Source organism: Taudactylus pleione, unplaced genomic scaffold (assembly GCF_031769625.1).
Source record: "Taudactylus pleione unplaced genomic scaffold, aTauple2 ptg000707l, whole genome shotgun sequence".
NCBI lineage: Eukaryota > Metazoa > Chordata > Amphibia > Anura > Myobatrachidae > Taudactylus > Taudactylus pleione.
The window spans coordinates 17,027,784-17,055,457 of NW_028285109.1; the positions used below are offsets into that span (position 1 = coordinate 17,027,784).

General features: G+C 44.4%; 1 protein-coding gene across 2 annotated transcripts; it reads right to left on the bottom strand.

Moving 5' to 3' along the window:
* Positions 1-307: 307 nt before the first annotated feature.
* Positions 308-27,674, bottom strand: ACTR10 (actin related protein 10). 2 transcript variants are annotated; one of them, XM_088456517.1, is made up of 13 exons: positions 27,478-27,674; positions 26,306-26,378; positions 23,370-23,452; positions 20,776-20,884; positions 11,012-11,119; positions 10,416-10,483; positions 8,824-8,903; positions 8,671-8,706; positions 7,981-8,060; positions 7,825-7,898; positions 6,218-6,299; positions 3,854-4,055; positions 308-2,102 (listed from the first exon to the last, which is right to left on the bottom strand). In XM_088456517.1, exons 1-13 carry the CDS (start codon positions 27,666-27,668, stop codon positions 1,921-1,923), a joined length of 1,368 nt encoding a protein of 455 aa, XP_088312643.1. In that variant the 5' UTR covers positions 27,669-27,674; the 3' UTR covers positions 308-1,920. The 2 variants fall into 2 exon arrangements, with proteins under 2 accessions (XP_088312643.1, XP_088312644.1); XM_088456518.1 differs by lacking the exon at positions 27,478-27,674 and adding an exon at positions 27,387-27,427.

Here is a 27,674-nt window from a genome sequence, read left to right on the forward strand (position 1 = left end):
ATCACATTCCTGATGGCTTTTGGCAGCTTGGAAATTGTTTGAAGGTCATTCTCACCTATTGGAAAAAAGTGATTCACCTGCAATGAGCGCATTACTCATTTTCTGGTACACATGTACTTTTAGCACATGGTAACTTTGAGTCCTATGGAATTTTACACTATTTTGATACTTTTCTTATTTATTTTATGCTGGATAAAGGGCAGCACTTAAAACCCTTGTTACATATTTTTAGCGGTGCAAGATTCATAATAAAAATTCAGTCACTTACCCATCCAAGGCATAGGAGGGAAGAATCCACACACACCAGTTTTAGGTGAAAACATTGTTTTTATTGAAGTAAATAAATGTGTGTGTGTAGATGTGTGGCCTAAACTGTCATTATATTATATTATATATAACTACTGTTGTGTATTTATTTGAGCTGGCATATGCCTCACAGTCTGTCTGGCTACACCCCTTCTGCTGTTCTGAACCCCTTGCTCGGTCACTTCTCCATCCGTCCCAACCCCCCCTCCCTCCAGTCACTACATACCGCACCCACCCAGTATCCCTCTCCCAGACTCCCATACTTACTTTAGGCCTGATGCAGAGGTGGACAGTATTGCAAAGTCGCAGGGAAGTGCAATACAGAACAACTAACATGCAGCAGGAGGCATCTATCTCCTGCACGCATCCGCAATCAGAGTGCTACGCATGAAGACACAGCAACGGATCACCATCTCAACCATCGGTCACAATTGCCGCCACCCTCGGCCAGTTTACGCAAGTTGAATCTTACGAAGACTGACCGGCAGAACTAGTCAGCCGAGTCCAGGAGGTCTGCATCCTATAACGCATACCGTGGGCTCAGCCCACCTACAATAACAAAGGTGATGCGCCCCCGTTTTTTAGAATGGTCCTGGCCTCCACCCCGTAAATGTCCCAGCAAGTCAATCATGCTGCAGCTAAAGGGGGACTGCTAGCAATCACACAGGACCCATTCTGCACATGCGCAGATCCCCAAACATTGGATATGTATGTAAACCATTGAGTTAATTGAATTTGACTATTAGTGTGGGTTTATTGTACAAAGTATTAGTAGTGAGACAAGCTGACTTGCCACCATGCTCTGCATGCGAATGAGTTAAGAGTTAGGTAGAAGGTAAAGCCAAGATAATTTAAAGTTGGTTGGATTCTACTTTAGCCAAATGCATGTATTTAAGACCGTGTTAGTAAGTGCTTTATACACACCAGAACGCACAATCATCTTATCTACTGGTGGATATAAATTTAAAAAACAAACATATAACAGTTTCTTTCCCATCCATATTCTAGTAGTTGCAGCATACAATCTTTGTTTTTTCCCACACAAGGTAAATAATAAAATGTAAATTTTCTGAATCCTTATCCCAATTTACACTTCTGGTCCCATTTAAAGCCCAATACATGTATGTTAATGCAGTTTTTTGCAGGATAACATTAATCTATTCCCTGGTCTCAAATATCTCCCAAGTAACTCTCTCACCCTGACCTCTGTGTTCCACACTCATTCCCAACTCCCATTCCCAGCTACAGGACAGAAGCCATGCTTTCTGTGGCATTCCCTCGCTCCTACAACAAGCCTCATCCAATTCCCAATCACCATCTTCCCTCTCTAGGTAAGATTATCACCCCTCTACACAACTCACACAAAGTTACATGTGTTCAAGCAACCCTCTGAGCCAGTTTCTCAAAGTTTGACATTTTGTGATAGTCAGGAGGCAATCTGTAAGCTAGATTTGTGCTGTGTAAACAAGGCAAAATATTTAATACAGAGAAACATAGGCTTCTCCAGCTTTCGATGTTATAATAAATATTACTTTTTTTTTTTTCTTAACATATATTTAGAGTCGTTCGCCAAGCTGGAAATACAGTAAGGTAGAGTTTTATGGGCTTGTCGTGTCACTTCTCAGTAGAAAAGGCTCTTTTCATCATTGGAGGAGCAGACTTTCCTATATCAAACATGATTTCCAGGGGCGGGTTGTTAAGACAGCACCAGTCGGGAATGCGGCCAGTCTGGTTATAATATTCTTTAGACACAGAACGACTCCCAAGGATATCCTGTAGAGCTCCAAATATTGCTCCTAAAACGGAAAAAGAAAAATACAATGTGGTTAAAAGTCAAAGTTTCTGTAGGTTCACACTAATGCAGTAGTTCACAAACTGGGTCCCAGAGAGCGCTTGGAGGGGTGCCACGGGTGGGGTGTCCAGGACCCAATCAAATTATTTATGGTCAGTGTCATAGGCAAAAACTTTGCTAGTAGCTGCCAGTTATAAAACAGGAGGACAAAACGAAGCAAAACCCTGTCCACACCACATTACTGAACTTAAAGATGACGGATCAGCACAATATACTTAATTTAATAATTTTGAGTGAATTTCTCAATAAGAAACTTTTAGCCCAGGGGTGCGGTGAAGAAAATGCTGATACTCCAGGGTTCAGTGATTCAAGAAAGTTTGTGAACCTCTGGACTTTTTAATGCTTTTGGGCTTACTGATGTAGAATTAAGAGACTGAACATCTCCTTTCTGGGTGCTTAAGAAATTTAAATAGCGTACCAGTCACATACACACAATGAAGGCAGGTATATTGGTTCAGTCCAGAAATTCCTAAAGAAAATGGAGTCTTAGGAAGTCCACAAATGCCTTTTCTTCCATTTGTACTGGTGTTGTCAGTATCTGCTCTCTTTGTTATATGCTATAATGTTCTCCATTTCATTCCTAGCCCCTGTGTTGAAAATTTGTAAGAGAGCAACAGTTGCCCGTGCACAGTAGAGGGCCATTTTTAGCAGCAGAACCATTATTCATAGGGAGGCAATTACCCAAGAACCAGTGCAATGTTATCCTCACTGAGCTATATCGTTTAGCGTTTTCCCGGCAGTGGTGAGCACACACACTGAACGATATCGTTCAGCGCCGGCAATCTCCCTTATCCTCGAACCTGCACAACCTGACAATATCATCAGGTTGGACTGCAGGTTCGGGCTATGAACAATGTCGTCAACAACCAGCGGGAGCGTGCATCGCTGGTCATTGACGGCATACACACTGGTCGATATAACGAACGATATCGTTCATTATATCGGCCAGTGTGTACGCGGCTTTACTGATTCAGTCCACAAAATAACATTGGCAACTGTGTATAGCTAACAATTGTTGAAATCAGCCTTGTAATAAAGGATTGGACATCCTTCGCTTTCTGTAAAATGGCGGCCACATATATCCATATCCGGATGAACTACCAGATCAGCGAAAGCCCAGTTAATGTGGTCAGCTGATAACAGCATGTATAAATAAATAACGCTCACTGTGCGACCGGACTTTCCCAGCGATTGCAAGTAATCTGATCAGTCTCAAAGCATCTTGGTCATTTGGACCAAAAGCATTGTCATAAACCAGGATTCCCAATTCTGTTCCTCAAGTAACCCCTATATATCATGTTTTGAAGATTTAAATAACTGTATCATGCAGAGGGGACTAAATCTATTTGTTTGGATCAGATAATATTGCATCTGTTCGCACAGGCTGTACCCAGAAAACATCAGCTGTTGGGGCACTTGAGGACCAAAGTTAGGAAATTCTGACAAAAACAATCAAATTGTCTAACCTCAGTTCTCCTTGTGTGGCCAGTGTAATAGATTTGCCTAAATACAAATTATCACAGCCACAAAGATCTGGTAGCTTGACAGCAATTTGCTGGTATTATGAAAGGGCAATGGTCAGATTCAGTGATTCTCTCCTCATCCATTATGAAGATAACATCCACTGTCTGATGGACTTTTATTAGAAAGACTTGAGACAGATGAACTAAAAAGGAAAATACATTTATACATTACCTCCCAGCCAGGCCACACAGTTCGGTTTTGCAGGAGGGGTGTGAACCTTGAAGGTCTTGGTGGCGAGAGTCTCTTTATATTTTGGCTTTTCGACCAAGTATCGGATTTCTGCCAATAACCGGTGAAGGAATCCCGGCAGCATTGCTGTGCCACCGATAACTACTATGTTCTCAGCCAGCTGTTTCCTGGTATCTATAGGACACTGACATACAGAAAGGTGGGATCAGTAATAACTATAGTATAAAAGACCCTGTGAAGTGAATGAAATAAAGTGCTATTTTACAAAAGTAGAGTGACTATGAACAAAAAAAAAGTTAAATTTCTCTATGAATTGCAGGAAATAGTCTTAATTTATATGGGAAACATGCATCAAACAATTCTGCATTTGGGGATTCTTGGATGAATGACCGGCTCTTGTTGCTGCCAACACTGTACATATACACTACCGGTCCAAGGTTTTAGAACATCCCAATTTTTCCAGTTTTTATTGAAATGTATGCAGTGTAATATCTCAATGTACTCTTAAATGAAAGAATTGAACAAATAACCACTTGTAGATAAAAAATAAATAAATCATAGAACCATTTGATTTTTACAAATTTGTTGATCTAAAATTCTGATTCAAAGTAGCCATCTTTTGCAGATCTAAGCGTCACACACACCCGTGGGAATCTTACAGCTATGAAAATCACATATTGTTCAGGGAGTTCTTCCCAACAGTGTTGCAGAAGTTCCCACAAATGTGTCGCACTTTAGGTACAGTAGTTTTGCTTTAACTCTTATGTTAATAACAAACCAGCTTGTTGGGCTTTAAGGGGAAGATGTATTAAACCTTCCAAAGAATGAAGACGACAAGTGAAAGGGTCGACCATAGCAACCAGCTTCTAGCTAGCTTTTATCATGTACATTCTATAAAATGAATGATAGAAGCTGATTGGAGAAGCGAACTAGTGGAGAAGTTGCTCTTCGCACCCACTCTTATTAATGGCCATAATAAAAGTATTTTGGGTTCTTAAATTGTGCCAATTGGCTGTTATATGCATATTTGCATAAGTGTTAAAAATTGATAGAAAGCAATCATTCTTGGAGAAAATAACTGCTGGATGTAAATTGAGGGTGCATTAAAATGGGTGCAAGTATATTTTTGGGTCTATAAAGTGCACTTGTAAAAATATTATAAATACAACTGCTGCAGCCACTGCAATGTTTAAACACCTATCGCATCTATAAAGCCCCCCAAAATACCAGCCCCACTACTTTAAACCTATTTTCCACTACTTTAATTTTTTTCAACCTAAAATTGACATGCAATTTTGGACCAAACACATCCCCAAATTTTTAACAAAAAATAGGGATTTTGCATTATTTTTTTTCACGTACCCTGAGATGGTGAAAACTTATCGCCGGTTTCGGTCTATGCAATTATCGCACATGCGATAAATGAATTGCGCAATATAGAAATTATCGCGAAAACGGGGCTTATTGCGTCTAATTGAATCCGGCCCTAAGTCTCTAATGCGAGACTGTCCTGGCAATTCCACAATTTGAAGCCTACCATCTTGTTCTTATCCCCTAAGGTAGACCTGACATAGTCTGGTGGCATGTTTTGGGTCATTATCTTGCTGTAGGATGAACCCTTAACCAACTAGGTATAAACCAGAGGGTATTGCATAGTGCTGCAAAGTGCTGGGGAAGCCAGTTACTCTGTGCAAGTCGCAGACTCAGGATCCAGCAAAAGAGCCACATAGCATCACACTTCCTTTTTTCATGTTTTACAGTTGGGGTCACATGTTGAGGAACCATCCTTTCACCTACTCAATGGCATGTAAAAGCCCTTTGTGGTGAACCAAAGATTTCACATTTTGATTCATCTGCCCAGAAGACCTTCCTCCGGTCTTTAGTAGTCCACTGGCAGGGCTTCATGGCCCAGGCAAGCCACTTTTATATTGCCATCATAGCAATAGCTTCTTTTTTACTGCTACTCCACCTGTAACAAGTTCGAAGTCTTCTCTCCACAGATGAAACTGAACATGATTAAGCTGCTCTTGAAGCCATTGTCCATAGCCACCTATGACATAAGCTGTTGATTCTCAGAAACTTGTCTTCTGGTTCTGTTGTGACTTTGGGTCTGCCAGGCTTCTTTCTATCTGCGTTACCTCCACTTTCCAAGTGCCTTTAGATGATATGGGGAGGGGGGGGGGAGAGTTGTATACAAGTGGAAAATATGAGAGAGTGTTCTAAAACTTCTGACCTGTAGTGTATGTTCTCGGATCTTTTGCAACTGTGACGTTATGCATAAAAAAGGTACAAACACTTGGCTAATAAGCAGCTGCTCCATTCTTCAGCGATGTGTAGTTGTGTTACCTGTACAAGCGAATCCAGTATCAATGTAGCAATAGACTTCTCTTCGTTGTCCTGCTGGAACAGAATTTCTACAACGGAGTCCCTGGGGATGATAAGGACAGATCATGTAGCCCTAACACAATGTATTGCTTTACAAGTAATCTCAATAAACTTACTTTTCATTTACAAAATGCATGCCTTACAAAAGTGCCCTGCTCCTTCTGCTGTCTATCTCTGTAGGAGATTTCCTGCTCGGCCCAATTCCCACATTGTGACACTGCCCTGTCCTCACTCCCACTAGTAAGTACTAGGTCATTGCTTCCCACAGTATCAGCACACTAGGTCATTGCTTCCCACAGTATCAGCACACTAGGTCATTGCTTCCCACAGTATCAGCACACTAGGTCATTGCTTCCCACAGTATCAGCACACTAGGTCATTGCTTCCCACAGTATCAGCACACTAGGTCATTGCTTCCCACAGTATCAGCACACTAGGTCATTGCTTCCCACAGTATCAGCACACTAGGTCATTGCTTCCCACAGTATCAGCACACTAGGTCATTGCTTCCCACAGTATCAGCACACTAGGTCATTGCTTCCCACAGTACTAGGTCATTGCTTCCCACAGTATCAGCACACTAGGTCATTGCTTCCCACAGTATCAGCACACTAGGTCATTGCTTCCCACATCGTGACACTGCTCTGTCCTCACTTACACAACCACAATACTAGGTCATTGCTTCCCACAGTATCAGCACACATCTCCTAATACAATCTGTACTGCTGTGAACATTTGTGATGACCTGGTCACGAGTCGGCAGCACGATTGGAATAATGGTCAGCATCACTGCCTCACAGCACTGAGGTCTTGGGTTTGATTTGCACGAAGGCTCACAACTGTGTGGAGTTTGTATGCTTTCCTGTTTCCTCCCTCAATCCAAAAACATACTGGTAGGTTAATTGGATTCTGACCAACATAAAAATATAGTGATCACCCGATATGTAGTAATAATGATGTTTTGCCCCCCCAAAAAAACACATTAATGATGTACCACCCAGATTTATAATGTGGCACAATGTGCAGCCACTAAGTGCAAGTACTGCCCCAATTGGGAGAAACACAGGACAAGCTGTGGTAAACCCTTTCCAACAGGGATAAAGTAAATCTCATGTTGGGAGTAGATAGTGGAGGAGACAACCAGGCGACTCCTATTCACACCCTAGAGGTCACAAAAGGCTCCTAACAAATTAATAAATCACAATGAAAGTTGAAAAATAAAAATCAATTCAATTAAACTGAATGGCTGATTGATGCAGAGGTTATGTCCCTTTGATGGATGATTTTCATGCAGACTGCAGAGACAAAACAATTTAATAAAGAGGCGAATGCCAAGGGATGTGTAGAGGGAGAAAATGCATCTTTCATCTGTATATTTCAGGCACAGTGATTTGAAATATGGGAATAAAAACCTTTTCAAGAAAACCCTGAGCCTCAATAGATCCCACAGCTGTATTGTATAAAAAGGTACAGACCTTTCTAATCAGGACTCTATCTAAGGGGTATATAGGGGCATTATGCATCAAACATATCTGAAAACCACCGCTATTCTAAAAATAAAATCAGACCTGATAGCTCCCTTCACATGCAAAATCTTCTGTCCATCTAGCGGGTAATCCACATCAGGAGGAGGTTCAGGACGCTACAAAGGACCAAAGCTTGGAGTCAGAAACTGCGAGTAAAACATCTTCAGTAACAACAAGAGGAGCACAGAGAGATCCTACCTCAGAGGTGCCATCAATGTTAAATTTGGCAGCCTGGATTTTGAGTCCCCGCTGCAGGTCACTAACGAAACAGATGCACACTACAACAGCAAAATACAGGGACTCAGTCAGGAAAATGTCCCACAGGTGATTCCCCCCCCCCCCCCAAAAAAAATTACTCTCTCATGCTTAAAGAGCATGAAATATATACTACAAGTTACCTCACAGAGGAGATCTACAAGTAACATTTACACATATGTGCAGACTCAGCACGTGACCCCTCCTCGCTGGCAGCGCTGTAGATTTTAGCTTGGTGCTAGAGTCTACTGCATATGCACGGGTCTCTGGGAAAACGGCGCCTGTGCCTTACTCCCGGAGTCATCTCTATTGTGCATGAGCAAGTCACCGCCATTTTCCTTGTGATTTTGCAGCTTGCAGTGCTGGCCCGACGTTGCAGAGCAGCACTTTGGAGACTGCGGCGAGGTAAGTATAACTATATATGGATGCAGGCTGTGCGGTGTGTGCCCATGTGCACCGCACACCCTGCACCCGTAATAGTATACACCCTTAGTTTCAAGGTATTTTAGATAGATTTGTGATGTACTTCCCATCAGTAATCCCCATATGTGCTCCTATAAACTTAATTGTAATTGTTAGTTTTAATATTTAAGCATGAAGTATCATCATCATCAGATGATAGGCCCACCATACCTTTAATGTCTTCCACTATGTCTTCTGGCACACTGCCTGCAGAATATATGCAATAAAATACATGAGAACCCTGTGAACACACACCATGCACAGCACTGCGTTATAGACATGGCTGATAGGGAAAGCAACAAGCACACAGAAAATGAATCTTACTCATCACAGACGGGAGGCTCTGGTCCTTGGTTGTCCCTGTGTTGGCTGTGCATTGTTCCAGCAGCTGAGCTTCCAGCTCTCTGAACACAGAAGGGTAATTAGAGGAAACGTGAAATATAACCCTTAAGTGCCAATACACCTAAACTACCTTATATAAGAGCATGCCTAATAGGTGTTAGTGTAACTTGTATCAGCCAATCAACTGTTAGCTTTGATGACTGTAGGGCAGCAAGACTAATGAAAGTCAATCTTTTATTGGCTGCTATGTGTTCCTGCATATCTGTCTTACCATGCTATTAAATAAGCACCTATTTGGTGATAAAAACATAACTGGTTTTCCAATATGTACTTGCCTACACAAGTCTGAAAGTCTGCAAATTACTAATAGATGAATGATCAAGGTACAAAATATAACATGTCCAGCTGGTAGGTGTTCATGAGAGAAAAATGGAACTAAAGACACTACTGAGTATTTATTGTGACTGTCTATACCAGTGGTTCTCAAACTCGGTCCTCAGGACCCCACACAGGTCATGTTTTGCAGGTCACCCAGCAGGTGCACAGCTGTACTCATTACTCACTGACACATTTTAAAATATCCACAGGTGGTGCTAATTATTTCACCTGCGATTATGTAAGGACACCTGGAAAACATGCACTGTTTGGGGTCCTGAGGACCCAGTTTGAGAACCTGTGGTCTAGATCAATGGTCCTCAATCATTTTTCACCTGGGTACCCCCTTTGCCGCCCACATGCATTTTTGTACCCCTAACAATTACAAAACAATATATATTTGTAATGAATACAAATTCTATTATAGAAAATGTTTAGGTGCCACCATAGATAATAGCAATAAATGTGTCATTTTTTTTAAACTTGCTTATGGCACAAGAATAGAATAATTTGTACAAATACATTTCCCATGTATCACAATTTCTGAAAAATTTAACTGATACTAAAAATATAGTCCACATGTTTTCTTTTAAAGGTATACAGTGATAGACTTATTCTGCTATCAGGGTCTTACGGTGATGTAATGGGGCTAGAGATCCCTAGGCTTTCCCTACGTATCTAATTACCATGTATAAAAAAGAACAAATGTAGCGCTTGTAGAACAAAGATACAAACAATTTTAATAACAATGTCACAATCAATAAAAGTAATACATATGTAGCAATAATAGTAAGAGTACACTGCAATTCCTCAGGGATGGAGTATCTAATTACCACCTGGATGTCCCATCCTGTCCCAGCATTACAGAACAACCCTTGAACATCAGAGAGTACCCTTTGGGGTACCAGTACACCAGGGATAGGACCAATGACACTAAGGTGACTTAAGTCATTTTAAATCTAACTGGCAGGAAATTGCAGCATGTACTGGCACAAAAGGACTACCAATCCCACCAACACAGCATCTGCACATGTATGTGCTCGTGTCTCAATGCTGTCCTAGTACCACGTCGGATCCCACAGTCTTTCAAGTTGGGGCATGCCTTTGTATGTATAGTTATACTTTTAGGAATGATTTATACTAAGACTAGACTCAGACAGTCATGGTATAAAGGCATAGCTTAAAATGTGAACTCTTACTTGTGAATGGCTTTCCCACCCAAGGGAAGAGACTCCCAGCAGCTGAGAATTGGAATACCCTCATATATCTAACAGGTGTTAAGGAAAAAAAAATTGCATGATAAACAATACTTTTTCTTAATATATTATGAGGGACCTGGGACACAGTATTAAAAAGAAGTTAACAGAAAAAAACAAAGTAAGACATTTAGGGGGGTATTTGGAGGTTTTCTGGGGATAAAGTATTGGGCGCGTGCCCGCTTTATCCCCGTATTCAATTAGAAATCAACGAAAACAGGAGCCGGCGGAAAGGTAAGTATCGCCAAAAAAACTGGAATTTTCGGGAAATATTCAAGGTACGCCCCTAAAGATGTCTAGACATGGGGGAGCACTATGGGAACCTATCAACGCTTGTTTGTAAGTTATTCCACTTTTAACAGGTGACCTAACTTTACTTTGTGACTGCTCTTTTGTTATCTACGTCTGTTTTTGGTATGCCAATAAAAATTATATGATGGAAAAAAAAAAACTACTCTACTGTCCAGCAGGTAGCTGGTTTTCAGATGTATATTCTCACATATCTATAATATATGCCTGTATATTACAGAAGAGGATACAGGTAGAACTAGACTCTCTCGATATCCACAGTCCAAGACAATCGCCGAATTAATGCCGAGGGTCAGCAGAGACATCAGATGACCTGGGGCAAACAGCACAGACGGAACCTGTACAGAAACAAAAACCTAGTTAGCGATGTCCCTTCGGTACGTTCCACTATGCATCAGCCTTGTTACCAGATTAAATATGGGGCTACCTGCGGCCTCTAACCCGGCATACTTAATATAGTACTAGCTGTAATGCCCAGCATTGACTGGCTTTTAATTTTTCTCTCTCTCTCTCTCAACTAACACCCCCCCCTTCTCTTTCTCTCCAATTCTCCATCCCAATACTTTTCATACCCACTGTCATTACATTAATTAATAGTCAATTTCATTATACAATCTGGGCACCCTATTCTCATTGCTACAATGTTCTCAAAGGATTTATTTCAAGCCCGGTACACACTAGACGATATGTCGTCTGATCCAGCAGCTCAGAAGACATATCGTCCACATCGGGTAGTGTGTACCCGCATTGTCGCTAACTATACGCGCTCCCGCGCATCATCAGCGACATCGCCTGTTGGACCTGCATGCAGGTCCGATGGGCGTTATAGTCAGCGGGGGCCATGCTGTCACACCGTTGCTCCCAGCATCAGCAAGTGTGTACGCACTTGCCGATGCCGGCACCCAACACATCGCGCTGGGTACACAGTTTAGTGTGTACGCAGCATAAGAGTTGTCACACCTATAAGTTTTTATGTACAGTGCATAAGTCTTCACAAAAACCTCTAGTACATTTAACAGTTGATAAAAATGCTTATTTTCCTGTGTCTGGTTAAGACTACCTCAACCCGATTGATAACTAGAGCTCTTTTGCGTATCTCTTCTGAAAGTACAAAGAAGGGAAACACTAATTGTTATTTGTATTTTGTTAAGGCATGTGTTAATATGTTGTTCTGTTATAACGGGTTGGGTACGGGATCCCGGCGGTCGGGATGCCTGCAGTCAGAATACAAACAGTGGCATCCAGACAGTAAGAATCCCAACGGCTGAAGGTAAGTAGCCTAACCCCTAAGCAACCTTTCCCGCAGCCTAACCTTAACCTTCCCCTCCCGCAGCCTAACCCTAACATTTGCCGTGGGGATGCCGACGGTCGGGAATCTGGAGCCAGGATGCTGACTGCAGTCGGGATTCCGGCACCAGGATTCTGAGCGTCGGCATCCCGACCGCCGGGATGGTGACCACCTCCTGTAACAAACAGTTGGATCATTCAAAGAACCCAAACACACATGCTCTATGTCTGGGGACACGGAGGGAAAACTTTACAGTAACTAATTCTACCTCTCTACCATACATAGGCAGAACATAGTATGAGTCTCTGAACCTATCCAGTGGTTTGTTACTTTTTTTTTTTTAAGCTACCTGAATGAAAAAGCTGAGAGTAACAGAGGTTTAAAACCCACGGAAGTGTTTCAGAAGGGATGTAGTCATCATCCCGCTATATGGGATGCAGGCGGTCTAATTACCGGCGCCGGAATCCCGGCTCCAGTATACCGACTGTCGGCATACGTAATTCCGTACTTTCAGAAAACTAAGTATCGGGGGTTAGGTTTAGTGGTTAGGCACTAGGGGGAGGGTAAGTTCAGGGATAGACACTAGGGGGAAGGTTAGTGCTAGGCACCGGGAAGGTAAGGTTAGGGGTTAGCGGTAGGAGGCTTACCTTTTAGTATTGAGATTCTGGCAGTCGGGTTGCAGCTGTCCGGATTCAGACAGCCGGGATGACATACCCAACCCATTAAAGACATCGTATTCTAGCATCTTATGGTGCGTACACACGTAGCGATGTAAAAGGACGATTTGAATGATAACGATATATCGTTATCTATCAAATCGTACTTTTAAATGGTCCCTACCAACTTACCTTCGACCAGCGATATCGTCTATTGGCCGCGCATGCCGGTCAACTTGCTCGATATCGAGTTGATTGCGGGTCGCTATAGTCGACGGTATGTATGTGGTGCGCTGGGTAATTGATATCAATCACCCAGCACACCAAGGAGGGTGCATAATTATCTGTCAGTGATATCGTATCGCTGACAGATCTCTACGTGTGTATGCACCATTTGATGCATCTTAAATTGTGCACAAGCCTTTAGGGTACTTCTGTATCCACGGATTTCATTATCCGGATCACTATATAGGCATTAAGGAGCACTGAGTCTCTAATTTTTACAAATTATTAATTTCAACCACTCTTGCATTGATTTATTTCCCACATCAAAACAATCATACAGGTGTAGAGCTGAAGTACAAACTTAATTTATCTATCTGACACCTACGCGAAACTGGACTACTCAGCTGTTCCCAATCACAAGTTAAGGACGAACAGAGCGCTGCTATAAACACCCCACTATCTAAGTGGTTAACACACATGCCTGGATATTGTACCACCAGACTCAACTGTTCCACCTACTTTGTAGATAAGGTAGATACCTGGCCAGACATTCAGCAGTTTAGGTGAGAACCAGTACTATTTTATTCTCATAGAACTAGTACCATGTGTAACAATTACTTAATATGCTCTGTGTGGTGCATGTATAGCAAACAAAAAGCCTCACCTAGCTAAGTGGTAGCAGAAAGTTGTACAAGAAAAATAAATAAAAGTTTTATAACCACTCACTAATCATGCTTGTAAACATCATAAAGCCTATATTTGTGCAGCACACCCTTGACACCAATTAATCCATTTTCCTCTGACATATTTACATATTAAATACAAGAGGAGGAATGGACGTTTTCCCTGAACTTGTTAGGAAGGTCCTTATTTCTACAACATACTCGTAATGCCACAATTTTTTTTCATCTTGTCATGTTATTAAGTAAAATTTGGACATAATACAGGTAAAGAGACAATGAAAACATCACTTTTGTAAAATGCCTGTTTTGCAGTCATGTTTCATGATTTTCAGTCCAAGCACACATCAGAACAGAAAAAGGTAGGAAATCCTGTTTTAGGAGTAGATAAAAACTATAGAAGAAAAAAATAATAAAGTCTATTTTCTGAAGAATGCAGGAAATTTTTTTTTATTTTTAATTTTTTTCAATTTAAAAGTACCTACAAATAAAATATATATTTTTTTTCCCTTAAGCTAGGTCAGCGGTTTCTAAATACGGTTCTTAAATGCGGTTCTCAAGGATCCCCAACAGTTCGGGTTTTAGAGATATCCATGGTTGAGCACAAGTGGTTAAATCAAATTGACTGAGGTACTAATTAACTTACCTGTGGTCAAGCATGGATAGCCTTAAAACCTGGACTGTTAGGGTGGCTTGAGGACGGAGTTTGGGGACCTCTGATCTAGGTAAAAAATGTGCAATACTATATAAAGTGGTGTAACCATTCCATCAAACAGGTTTAGAAACATCATCAGATTCCTACACTTTTCTTCAATGATACAATTATGCGCCCCTCATCCCTACAAGATATTTTTTATAACTTAGTGGGGGCGATTCAATTGCTGTGTGTGCGGCAATAATTAATGAGCTCCCAGTGTTGCATTCAATTAATCTGGGTGCCCATTAAATTATCACGGTCTTCATGCCCTTTTAGACCGGGTTTAGCTGTGTAAAATGACTAATCCTGTCTAAAGTCCTAGTTAGGGTGCTCTAACCATGGGTTTTAATCGCACATTTTTCCTCGCACCCTCCTGAGGGTAAAAGCAGAAAATGCGGACGCCGGCGGCTAATGCAACCGAATGGAGCGACAATTAAAATAAAAATAAAAAATATGAGATATGGTAAGAACTTACCCTTGTTATCTCTATTTCTACGAAGTCCATAGGGTTCCACAGGATACCTTGGGTATAGGTGTGACGTCAGTCGCAGGGCACCAAAGAGTTAAGCTTTCAGCCTCCCAGGATGCACTAGGTCCCCCTCCTATACCCCGCCCCCGGGCCAAGGCATCTCAGTTAGTTACCAAGCCATAGGCCGGAGGAGGAGAAGGAAGAGAGAGAACAAAGATCTGGACACATACAAGAATCACATTCTCACCAGAGGGAGACGGAAAACCGGTGACCAGAGCAAAGCCCATCTGCAGCACAGGTGCGACAGGGCGGGAGTCCTGTGGAACCCTATGGACTTCGTAGAAATAGAGATAACAAGGGTAAGTTCTTACCATATCTCATATTTTCTACTTCAGGGTCCATAGGGTATCCACAGGATACCTTGGGGATGTCCCAAAAGAGTATCCTTTAAGGGTGGGGACGCTCCTGTGCAGAAAGGAGAATCCGCCGCCCGAAGGAAGCATCCTGAGAGGTGAAGGTGTCAAACCTGTAATACCTCACGAAGGTATGGACAGAAGACCACGTAGCAGCCTTGCAGATCTGAACTGCCGAGGCACCACGTCAAGCTGCCCACGAAGGACCCACAGACCTAGTGGAATGAGCCTTCAGAGAAGGAGGGACCGGTAGGCCTTCATGAAGATAAGCTTCAGAAATAGCCATACGGATCCAGGCTGCCAAAGTTTGCTTTGAAGCAGGCCAACCCTTTTTACGGAAGCCATAGAGGACAAACAAAGCGTCCGACTTCCTAAACGAAGAAGTGCGGTCAACATAAGTCCTTAAGGCCCGCACAACATCCAAAGAGGCCTCACCCACGGAAAGACCCGGTGAGTTAAAGGCCGGAACAACTATTTCCTCGTTAACATGAAACTGGGAAACAACTTTGGGAAGAAACTCGGGCCGAGTGCGGAGCACTGCCCTGTTCCCATGAAAAACCAAGAAAGGGGGTCTACAAGAAAAAGCCCCTAACTCAGAAACACGTCTGGCCGAAGCAATGGCCAGAAGGAAAACAGTCTTAGCTGTTAGCCATTTAATATCCACTGAGCCCAGTGGTTCAAACGGCGGTCCTTGGAGAGCCCTCAGGACCACAGCCAAATCCCAAGGCGCCACAGGTGGAACAAAGGGCGGCTGAATACGGAGAACACCTTGCATAAAGGTGCGCACATCCGGGATTGTAGCAATCCTACGGTGAAACCAGACAGATAGGGCCGAAACCTGTACCTTCAAAGAAGCAAGGCGAAGCCCATGATCTAGTCCCGCTTGCAGGAAGGCGAGAATCCGAGACAGACGAAACTCCCGCGGTGCATAACCTCTCGGTCGACACCACTGGAAGAACGTATGCCACACGCGATGGTATATCCTCGCGGAAGACGGTTTCCGAGCTCGTAACATGGTACGCACCACAGAGCTGGAAAACCCCCGGGACCTCAGCATGGCCGTCTCAACAGCCACGCCGTCAAAGACAGCCGAGTCAGGTCCGGGTGAAGGCAAGGACCCTGAGACAGAAGGTCTGGTCGTAGCGGCAACCGCAGAGGACTGTCCACGGACAGACCCTGAAGGTCTGAGAACCAGTGCCGTCTGGGCCACGCGGGAGCTATCAACAGGAGCGTCCCTCCTTCCTGTTTGAATTTCCGGATTACCCGTGGAAGAAGGGAGACCGGAGGGAACAGGTATGCGAACCGGAACGTCCACCGGACGGACAGAGCATCCACCAGAGACGCCCCTTCGTCTCTTGTGAGAGACCCGTACACCGGCAACTTGTTGTTGTGCCGGGACGCCATGAGGTCGATTTCTGGAAGACCCCACCTGTCCACCAGTAGTTGAAAACGTCCGGGTGCAACCCTGGATGAACGTCCTGGCGACTTAGAAAGTCCGCCTCCCAATTTAGCACTCCCGGGATGAAGACCGCTGATATGGCCGGAAGATTGCGCTCCGCCCAAACCAGGATCAGAGAGACCTCTACGAGAGCCGCCCGACTGCGAGTTCCTCCTTGCCTGTTTATGTAGGCCACGGTGGTAGCGTTGTCCGACTGGACCTGCACCGGGTGACCCTGGAGAAACCGATGTGCCTGCAGGAGAGCATTGAAGACCGCACGGAGTTCCAAGATATTTATTGGAAGCTCCGCTTCTGTCGGCGTCCACCTGCCCTGGAACAAGTGTGGACCCGAAACTGCTCCCCAGCCCCGAAGACTGGCGTCCGTTGTCAACAGGACCCAATTTGGAACCCAGAACGGACGTCCCTTGTTGAGGTGGGTCGTCTTTAACCACCACGCAAGGGACAGGCGAACGTCCGGGGTGAGCCCAATCGTCTGGAACTTCAGAGACTGAGGCAGCCCGTTCCACTTGGACAGGATCAGGTGCTGCAGAGGTCTGGAGTGAAACTGGGCGTATTCCACCATGTCGAACACAGACACCATGGAGCCCAGTAACCTCATCGCCGAGTGTAAGGACACCCGGCGGCTGTGCAGACAACTGCGCACCCTTGACTGCAAAGCAGAGATCTTGTCCTCCGTCACGAAGATCCTTTGCTGTCCCGAGTCCAATAAGGCTCCAAGATGCAGAATCCTCCGAGACGGGATTAGAGTGGACTTCTGCCAGTTGATTAGCCAGCCGTGCCGTTGCAGCAGTGCAATGGTCAGGTCCAAGTGGTGTAACAGGAGCTCTGGAGATCCTGCCACCAATAACAGGTCGTCCAAGTACAGCAACATGCGGACTCCTTGCAGCCGCAGAGAAGCCGCCATGACCGCCATCACCTTGGTGAAAACACGTGGTGCTGTCGCCAGGCCAAAAGGTAACGCCCGAAACTGGAAGTGGTCGCTGCGGATTGCAAACCGAAGGAACTCTTGATGGCGCAAAAGAATAGGGACATGCAGGTAAGCGTCCTGTATGTCCAATGACACCATGTAGTCCCCAGGTTCCAGCGCCAGAATGATGGACCGTAGGGTCTCCATCCGAAACTTCGGGACCCGCAAAGACTTGTTGAGTGCTTTGAGGTTGAGAATCGGACGATATGACCCATTGGGTTTCTGTACCAAAAATAGATTTGAATAGAAACCCTGGCCCCTCTGGGAGAATGGAACAGGCACTATAACTCCAGCCTGGAGCATAGTGTGCAATACCTTACGCAGCTCCGTAGCCTTGTTCCGGTCTGATGGTAGACCCGTGGTGAAGAATCGAGCCGGGGGTCTGTGCCGGAAGGAGAGGGCGTACCCGTGGGAGACCACCTCCAGAACCCAAGTGTCTGTCGTAGTGAACGACCAACACCGGGAGAACTGCAGCAGGCGGCCTCCCACCCTGGGATCCCCAAGAGGAGACCCGGACCGTCAGGCCGCAGGCTTGTCATCTGGCTTGGGGGCCGGACATCTGGTACTCCATGCCTGTTTCCGGGGCTTGACCGATTTCTTAGGGCCAGCCTGTCGAGGAAACGACTGTGGTTTGGGCCTGCCCTGGGCCCTAGATGACCGAAAGGACGATGGTCCAGAACCAGAAGGAGCAGCGGCCGACGGGAGACAAGCAGATTTGGCTGCCGCCAGCGTGGCCACAATCTTATCCAGATCCGGACCGAAGAGAACTTCTCCGGTAAACGGCAACGCTTCCAGACCTTTCTTGGAATCTGCGTCCGCCTTCCAGGATCGCAGCCACAAGGTGCGACGAGCAGCTACCGCTGCTGAAGAAATTCTAGACACCAGAGTACTAATGTCTAGAGCCGCCTCGTTGATGTAGGTGGCCGAATCACGGAGATTGCCAATCAACTCCGCCTGTTCGGCCGGACAGTCGGATTCAAAAGAAGCCTCTAATGAATCCGCCCAGCGCTCCATCACTCTGGCAACCCAGCAAATGGCCATAGCCGGCCGTGCTGCCCCCCCTGCAAGGGAATAAGCGGACTTCAGGCAGATTTCTACCTTGCGGTCCGTAGCATCCTTAAGGGAGGATATGGATGGCATCGGCAATGTGGCACTACGGACAAGACGGGTCACGTGAGAATCCACCTGTGGAGGGGATTCCCACTTAGCAAAATAATTATCCGCGAACGGATAAGCCACCGCCAGGCGTCTCTGCGGCTGGTATCTTTTGCCAGGTTGTTTCCACGCCTCCTCTAAATGGTCCACCAACTGACCCGAAAGAGGAAAGACTGTGGCATCGCCTTTCACATCTTTGAAAAAGGCATACTTAGATTTAGCCGCTGGGGGAACTTCGTCCTCAATCACCAAGGCTGTGCGGACCGCCCGAATAAGTCCAGGAATATATACTTTGGACTTAGCATCAGCGTCCTTAGTATGGAGAGATTCCTGATCGTAAGGATCCAGAATCTCCCCATCATCAGACGTCCCTTCGTCATCCTCATAAGGAGCAGACAGAGACGCCACCGGCCTTTTATGAGGCCGCATCACAGAATCCCCTTGCAACACATCCGACAAGTGCTGTACAGAACTCGTCAGGGAGTTAACCCACGCTGGCTCCTGAGAACCCGGGAGCGGGGAAATAGGGAGACTGTGGGGTACCACCAATTGTCGTGGGAACCCCTGCATGGGTGACGACACCACAGACTGCTGGGACAAACCCATCGGAGTAAACGCGGGCTGCGGAGCTAGCTGGCCCACTAAAGCTGTTAACGCCTGAGCGAAACAAGCCCAGGGCGGCTCCTGTACCGGTGCTGTACCCGTTATTAGGCCGCGCCATGGACAAACACTGCCGGCAAAGGCCCTCCGCGCTACCCTCCCCCTCCGCTAACGGTACTTTGCACGTGGTACACTGTAGCCGGAGGGGAAAATCACTTTCAGACATGATGGCACCACGTATGTGACCTCTCTCACCAATTAAGTATTAAATAGGCGAGAGACCACCCTGCAGCACCGCACCGCAAGGGCTTTAGCAGAAAGAACAGGGACAGTAATAAAGCTGACAGTTTAGAGAAGAAAAGTTACAGGCAGCGCTAGCACAGTCACATACAATGCAGAGAAATAACAATTCCTGCACTAACAGCGCTGATCACTCAACTACACACAGACACAGGGCCTGGTAGGACACAGCGCTGCATACACAGACCTGAGCCACAGCGGAGGAGAGGTATGCGGGGGGACCCAGACCACGATGCTTCCTTCCAGACTTCCAGCAGCGTTCACCATGCGTTGCAGAGAAGATGGCCGCCGAGGAGCAGAGAGAAGCTGGCCTGGGGGAGGAGCGCTGACACAGGACCAGTCAGCACAGTGCAGAGAGGGCTGTGTGCAGCGGGGGAGGCGCCGGCTGTGAGACAGGGAAGGCGCGCTCCCCTGGCATGCATTTAACCCCTGGGACGCCGCAGCGCTACCGCTCTGCTGCGGTCCGCTGTCCCAGGGGGTAGTGGAAAGCGCAGGTTCAGTACCTGGCTCCACGCTGCAGCCAGTCCCCAGGGAGCCCCCTGCCTGGGGACTTAGGACCATGTGACCAGCGGGGACCCACCGCGGGACCCCGCTGCTTACCTTTGTCCCCCTTGGATCCGGCCATGGTCCGGAACATCTGGGGTCACCGCTAGCTGTGACCCCAGATGCTCACCAGCATCCCCGGATCGGTACCGGCGTTCTGGTACCGGCGGGGGTGTAGGGAAGACAGCATGGACGTCAGGACTGACTGTCCATGCTGTACATCCAGATGTGCAGCCACAGCTGCACTGAAGAAAGCTTCAGGGGCTCTTCTAGCCCCCACTCCGACAGGTGCACCCGACGCCGGCCGGGCACCAAACTAAACTGAGGTGCCTTGGCCCGGGGGCGGGGTATAGGAGGGGGACCTAGTGCATCCTGGGAGGCTGAAAGCTTAACTCTTTGGTGCCCTGCGACTGACGTCACACCTATACCCAAGGTATCCTGTGGATACCCTATGGACCCTGAAGTAGAAAGATAGCTGGCGTGTAAAACAATTTAATCACCCCCAATAACTTAAGACACCCTTATCCCACAGATGCTGGTACCTCAAAATACTTAAACAGAACTCGTGTCAAAGTCTCCCTGAAGTGAGAGGGTGAGAGCACAGATTCTAATATGACGACGCGGCGGTCCCGCGGATTCACCAACAGATGTCTGTAAAGAAGAACAAAAGGATGAAAACATACTTCAATGTGCGAGGAGTTTTATAAGGCAGAAAGAAAGCATTGGTCTGACGCTACAGATTATATGTTAGGAATATAAACTTGTACCTGAAAGTAATATCTTGTGACATATACCAGGTGTTCAATCTGCAGTTCAGGAAATACTGTCTAAAGCAGACATAGAACACTTTTGATGGGGATGGAACATCTGAAAATCCTTTTAACTACACTGATGCCTATAATACATTACTTGGCAACACATGCCCTCTGGCACCCCCGTCCACCTGAATTTGTCATACTGGTGGCACGTGTAAAAAGGACATTACTATCTAAAGATGCCCCCAACGCTCCAGGTATAACTGCCAGAAGCACTAACAAAAGAATGAGAGATTCTGATTTGAGGCTCTCAATGTTCACATTAATCAGACCATTATTTTCCAGGTGTGGTAGGCCGTGCACTGATGAAATGTCGGCACGTTAGAATGTCCACATATTCCTGGCTGGCCAGCTGTGACTTTCCTGCTCCTGGTGGCTGTAACGGCGTGTTCTGATGCCAAGCGGTCATGTGAGTGCCCCTGCCAGCAGAGTCATCGTTCTGGTGAGTACATCTATCCTAACCTCCCTCCCCATCGCCTAACCCTAACCTCCCCCCATGGTCTAACCCTCCCGTTCCACAGCCTAACCCTAAAGTCGACATTATGACAATAATTACATTTCACATGTACACACGTGAATGGTCATTATTGCACACATGGTGTGAATTGGCATCCTCACTGGATACATCTGGGAAATACTTATTCAAAACCATTTATTGCCTCAGGAATGAATGAAGCACTCATTGCAAATTAAGTATATCCTGGAGTGGTGACTTATTTAATCCAGCGGTGGCCAGATAAAGAATTGAAATATCCATTGGGAATATCTGTTCAGATATTAAACACCCCTGAAGAAGTTGATATTTGACAAAACGCATTGGGTGATAATGCAAAAGTGACCGAAAGTCGGCTAACTTGCTTTTAAAGACCTCATACTCCTGTAGGGGAGGGATATGGTTACTGACATCTAGCCCATATAGGCCACTCTGCATGTAATATGTAAGATTTTTTACTTTTTAATAAAAAACAATTATGAATCAAGTATACAGAAACTGAGGATTGCATTTTTGGGTGAACTCTGGTGTAAGGGTAGCAACCGAATAGGCAAATATCATTTAATTTCAACTCACTTTTGCCAAGCAGGCCATAGCTTGGCTACTATTAAATATCGTATCCACAGAAGGAGAATACCCTTACTCCGTATGGGCTAACAATAGTTTAGGTTTAATTTGTTTCTTGTAATGAGGATAGTTGTTCTTATATAGCTCTCCTCAAGTATGGGCAATGATGATTAATATTGCACTTTATTCCAGATCACATGTATTTATTTAGTATGCTTGCAGTCATTTATGCGCCGGCCATTTGGCTTGTAGGCTGTAATGATGTAACGTTGCTTGGTATGTACACAATAGATAGGATTATTTGTTTACAGTTTCCATGGTGATGGGATTCTGCATCACAGCCTGACGCTGGTGGCACAAACATGGTGACATCACTCTTCTGCGATGCACGGCGGCTCAGAAGTCCCACTCCCCACGTGGCTGTACACATACATGGGTTTCTTTAGGCTATTTAAGGTGAGTGTTGTATTATGTTTTTTTATTCCTGATGACAGCACGCTATGAATCAAGCGCTGAAATGTTGAAGTTGAAACACTGCTTGCAAGTGCTCTTATTTTGCCTGAGTGTCGCACTACATTCCTATTATCACTATTAGCTGTGAAGGCACTGGTGGCGACAGGTCACCTGAGTTAAGTGGCTGGTGCTGAATTATTCACCAGTGTATTACAAATATATAATGTAAATGGACATTTGTTAAAAAAAATTAAAATAAAAAGTTGACTATATGCACTTTAAAAGAGTCTTAACACCCAGTAAGGCTACAAGCTAGTGGTGATAGAGCACTGATGGGCAACCTGATACACTAGAGGGTCAAAATTGGGCAGACCTCTACTCTTCACTCGGGCTGCACATTACCCTTAATCTCAGTAATGTTGGGCATACACTATACAATTATCTGTCAGATATCTGTCTGGTTGGAATAAAAATGACAAACGACCATTTGTTTACAAACACTGGAAAACAGACAAAAATGGACATTCTGACAAATTGGTTTAAATGAAAGAAATTTAACCAATTTGAACAAGCGTTTTTGTCCATTTACCAGTGTTTAAAACCATACGTCAGTCGCCGGACCCTTCACGACACCTGCAGCCCGCGCAACATCTTCCGAACCCACCCGCAGCACACGCCGGGGCCTCCTGTGACACCACCACCACCGCAAACCACCACCACCACCGCAAACTACCACCACGCCAGGAGTTTTATGATCTTCATTCCACATAGTGATACAGTGCACTGTATAGGCAGCATTGCACCTTACCTGAAATACAGCATGTGGATGAACTCCACCAGATATGAATACAGTTCTTCAGTGTTTATCTGGTACTGAACCACTTTTATTGGCTGTGAAGAGAAAAACAAAATTAGACAATAAATTGATGCAGGTTACAGTAATTTAGGAGTTGTAGTTACTTTGTCAATAGAAAACAAAACATGTACAAGGTACAGGTGGAGTCTCCCATATAAAAATATTACAAAATACGGAATATTCGGAAATAGATTTTTTTTTTTAGAATGAATGAAATAGTGAAACCTTTGATTTCTAATGGTTCAATGTACACAAACTTTGTTTAAGGCATAAATTGATTAAAAGTATTGTATAAAATGAACTGCAGGCTGCGTGTATAGGATGTATATGAAACAAATGCATTCTGTGTTTAGATTTGGGTCCCATTCCCAAGATCTCTTATTATGGTATGCAAATATTCCAAACTACGGAAAAATCTGATATCCAAAATACAACTGGTCCTAAGCATTATAGATATGGGAGACGCAACCTGTACAACAAACCTAAGATAAGCTAAATACAGTCAACTCCATATGGTATGCTTTTCAGGTAAAACTGGTATAAAATTAAGGAAAAACAAACAAAAATCCCTGCAAAATAGGCGAAAACACACCGCAATTTTCAAGTGACTACAGTGGGGTGTGGTATTAATCAGTTTTCTCTAGCATGTAAAACATATAAACAGATTAAATAAATCAAAATTTTCCTTATATCATTAGACATATCCGGAATGTAAACAGTATTCTCTACCATATGCTTTACTAGAAAATGAACTACTACACTCTTGTTGTAACTATATAACATTATACAGTTGAAAGTGCTGGGAGATGAATAAAACCTTGGAGAGAGATAGTGAAGAAATTGCCCATAGCAACCAATCAACGTATAACTGTCATATTATAGACTGTGCTAAATAAATTATAGCTAGAAGCTGCTGGTTGCTATGGGAAACCTCTGCACTCGCTCTAAGGTTTAATACAATTCCCCTTGTATCTGGTACACTTTTTGGGGGGAATTAAATAACTGGTGATGTGTTTCGCTTAGCATCTCCGCGATGCTTAGCTGCGCACATATATGCCAGTTATGATAGTGCCGAGAATGCAAGTTTCCCTGTGCACCTCTATAGGATGGGAGCGTAAACTTGTGATGCCAGTGGATGCGATGTGCCGTTCCGTTGCAGCCAAATTGAAGCCCCCCCTTTAAGTTGTAAATTGTGGGATAGGTTACTGTAAAATCAGTGATATGGACCCATTAAAATACTATGAAAAGTGAAGTGACTACAGAAAAATATAGGGATGTAATACCAGAGTTTGACTGTTTATTGTTGCAGTAAACTAAATGCAGAAGATCATATTCTGCAAAGAAACATTTTTCATCCAGGCTTTTTTCGCATTTTTTCTAACAACATATTATCCGGTTGTCAAGTAACACAATATAGTATTTCGGCAACAATACAAAAGAAAATAGCAAAACACATCAATGCATTGCAAAGGTTTTTATTCTAGAGCAGTGGTTCTCAACTACAGTCCTCAAGTACTCCCAACAGATCATGTTTTCTGGATTTCTTTAATCATGAACAGGTAAATTAATCTATTATGCTGGGTTAGTAATTTTCATAGATAGAAATCCTAAAAACATGACCTGTTGGGGGCACATGAGGACTGGAGTTGATTACTATGGGCGGTATCCAATTAGCCCTGAACATTGTTCGGGCGCTAATGGATCCCACCGGGCTATCGAATGTGTCCTGAAAAATGATCCCCTGAAAAGTGCAATTTTTTTGCCAGCGCAAAGGCGAACACACACAGGTTCCTGATAAGTTTACGGGCCTATGTGTTTTTGGGCAAATTATCCCACCTGTTCACCCGAAACAAATGGTGATAAAATGGGATTATTGGCAAAATATCCCTGTTTTCCACCCTCGAAAAATATTGTTGCGAAGTGGATACTGCCCTATATTAGAGTACAAGAAACTATACTCTGAATTAAAAAGTCAGTTATATCATTTGAAACAAAAAAGGTAACACATTTTTAAACAGTAATAGTAGTCAAAGTATGAAGAATACTATAAATAGCTAATATAACTAACAATAACAAATAAGATAACATACTGTAGCTAACCAGAACAAATAATACACCCATTGATCCACAATTATGTCACCTATAAAAGCTACAAGGAAAGAACTAGGGATAAGAGGTAGTAAAGATCATATAATAGGGGATCCCACTTTTTAATACATCTGTATTATTCCATTAGGTCTTCTGTACCCCTCTTCAAATGGGGTATTTGATTTGGTAAAAGAAGGTTATGCTGCGTACACACCTATAGATATATCTGTCCAATCCGTCTGGTGGGATGGAACATCTTGTACTATAGAAATTTGGTACCAAACACTGGAAAACGGACCAGATTTTCCTTCCCACCAGACAGATTGAACAGATATATCTGTAGGTGTGTACACACCTTTAGGCTATATGGTAAATAGCAATGAACCTTTATTCTCTACCTTCCTTATTAATAGAGAATTCTGCCCAACCCATACTGAACAAACAAGTCATCATAGGAACCATTAAGGCAATGTCAGGATCCATTGGGAGAGAATGTTCAGCAACCTCTATCTACCCTGACAAATGTTGTGCCAGCCTGGAGACTACTCACCTAGGAGCAGAATATTTCAAAAAGTTCATATACATGTAACAGTGAAAGAAATCCCCATAGCATGGTGACAATGTTGTAATTTTGCTAAAGTCCCTGCACTACATCTCAGGAGCAGATGCAATGCATAATGTGCCGACATAGAAAACAATGTATATCAGACGAGGCACCAATAATATCCAGACTTTTTTTATGTAACTAACCTACTGCACTGTTCTACTATTCTACCAGTGACTACTAATGATAAAATTACCTTCGACATGCCAGGTTTACGTATTTCACTACTGATAATGCATCTTGGTCCAGTTTCACCAGCAAACCCGCACCTTTAAAATAAAAAAAAAGTCTCAGTTACAATTCAATAGGGATTGTCATTAATTCAGCAATGTTGCTTTAGTCAATGTTTTAAGAACTCTGCCATATAAAAGCTGTTCCATTAACAAGAATAGCAAAAAAAAACAAAATTAATTAATTAAAAAATCTCAATTATTAAAAGCTATTGTATTAAGGGGATAAATCAACATACATGCAGCTCAATCTGACAATGGGACTGATGGCACCATGCAGCAGGATGTGGCTGGTCCCAACATATCAGGTGGTTGGGCCCTGGATCGTCTAATGTGTACCAGCCACCCGATATGTCGGCCTGTCGCCCTTCACATCGCTGGGTACACACATCGTTTAGTGTGTCCCATGTTCTGAAATTTTACCAGTAAAGGTGCCTATTATACACATGGCATTAAGGGCGACGCCAGTTATAGCTCTCATGATTACAGCTGTGTGGCTGGATGCCCACAACTGCTGACACCATGAGCTGTAGATTTAAGGTCGGTACACAATAGACGATGTCTAGTGTGTACCAACCTCGGTCCTGGCATCGGCAAGTGCGTACACGGCCCGCATCGTCAGCGACATAGCAAGTACACACTGCCCGATGTGTCGTCTAGTGTGTACCCGGCTTTAGAGTAAACCTGCTGCAGATTTCTGTATGAGCAACATAACTCACAGCAGGGGCCACCTAAGCTTCCCTCTAACCTTCAAAATGCTGAACACTATCTCAGTAATAAGTTAGAACAATACATTTAATCAGACATTATACATGAGTGTTACAAACTATAACAGACACATCTGACAATAAAGCAGGCAGGAGCTGGGGGGCTGCAGGCGGTGGGTGTTGCTATCACTGGGTTACGGATTATCTTCAGGCAATTTGCTTGTTGACCATTGGGTTCAATCAAGGCAGTGTGTTCCATGCAGAATCTGCACCATCACAAATAGATATAAGATAGATAGATGTCCATAAGGCTTTATGTAAAGTGACAGTTCCATAATACCCCGAAACACCAGCTGCAAGGCCCATGTGCCCCGCTCCCCGGCTGACAGCCCATATCCTAGCCAGCACGTCTGCCCGTCCCCGGTACTCACTTGGTGAAGGCCTCTCCTATATCGATAACCACTGCAGTCTTCTCGCCCCCGCTGCCCAGGCCCTCGTACAGCGGCATCTCTGCTCCCGGAGCCCTGCCGGCTGCTGCACACACAGGGATGGAACGGAGAGGACCCGGAGGAGGAGACAGCGGGGTCCATCCACAGCACACACCGGGGCCGGGCTGCCTCATACATTG

Coding starts and splice junctions, on each gene's coding strand:
- ACTR10 (XM_088456517.1), bottom strand. CDS start 27,668: ATGAGGCAGCCCGGCCCCGGTGTGTGCTGTGGATGGACCCCGCTGTCT. Junction 10,484..11,011: donor GAGAGAGTCTAGTTCTACCT/GTATCCTCTTCT, acceptor AACACCTGTTAG/ATATATGAGGGTATTCCAAT. Junction 4,056..6,217: donor TACTGGATTCGCTTGTACAG/GTAACACAACTA, acceptor TCTGTATGTCAG/TGTCCTATAGATACCAGGAA.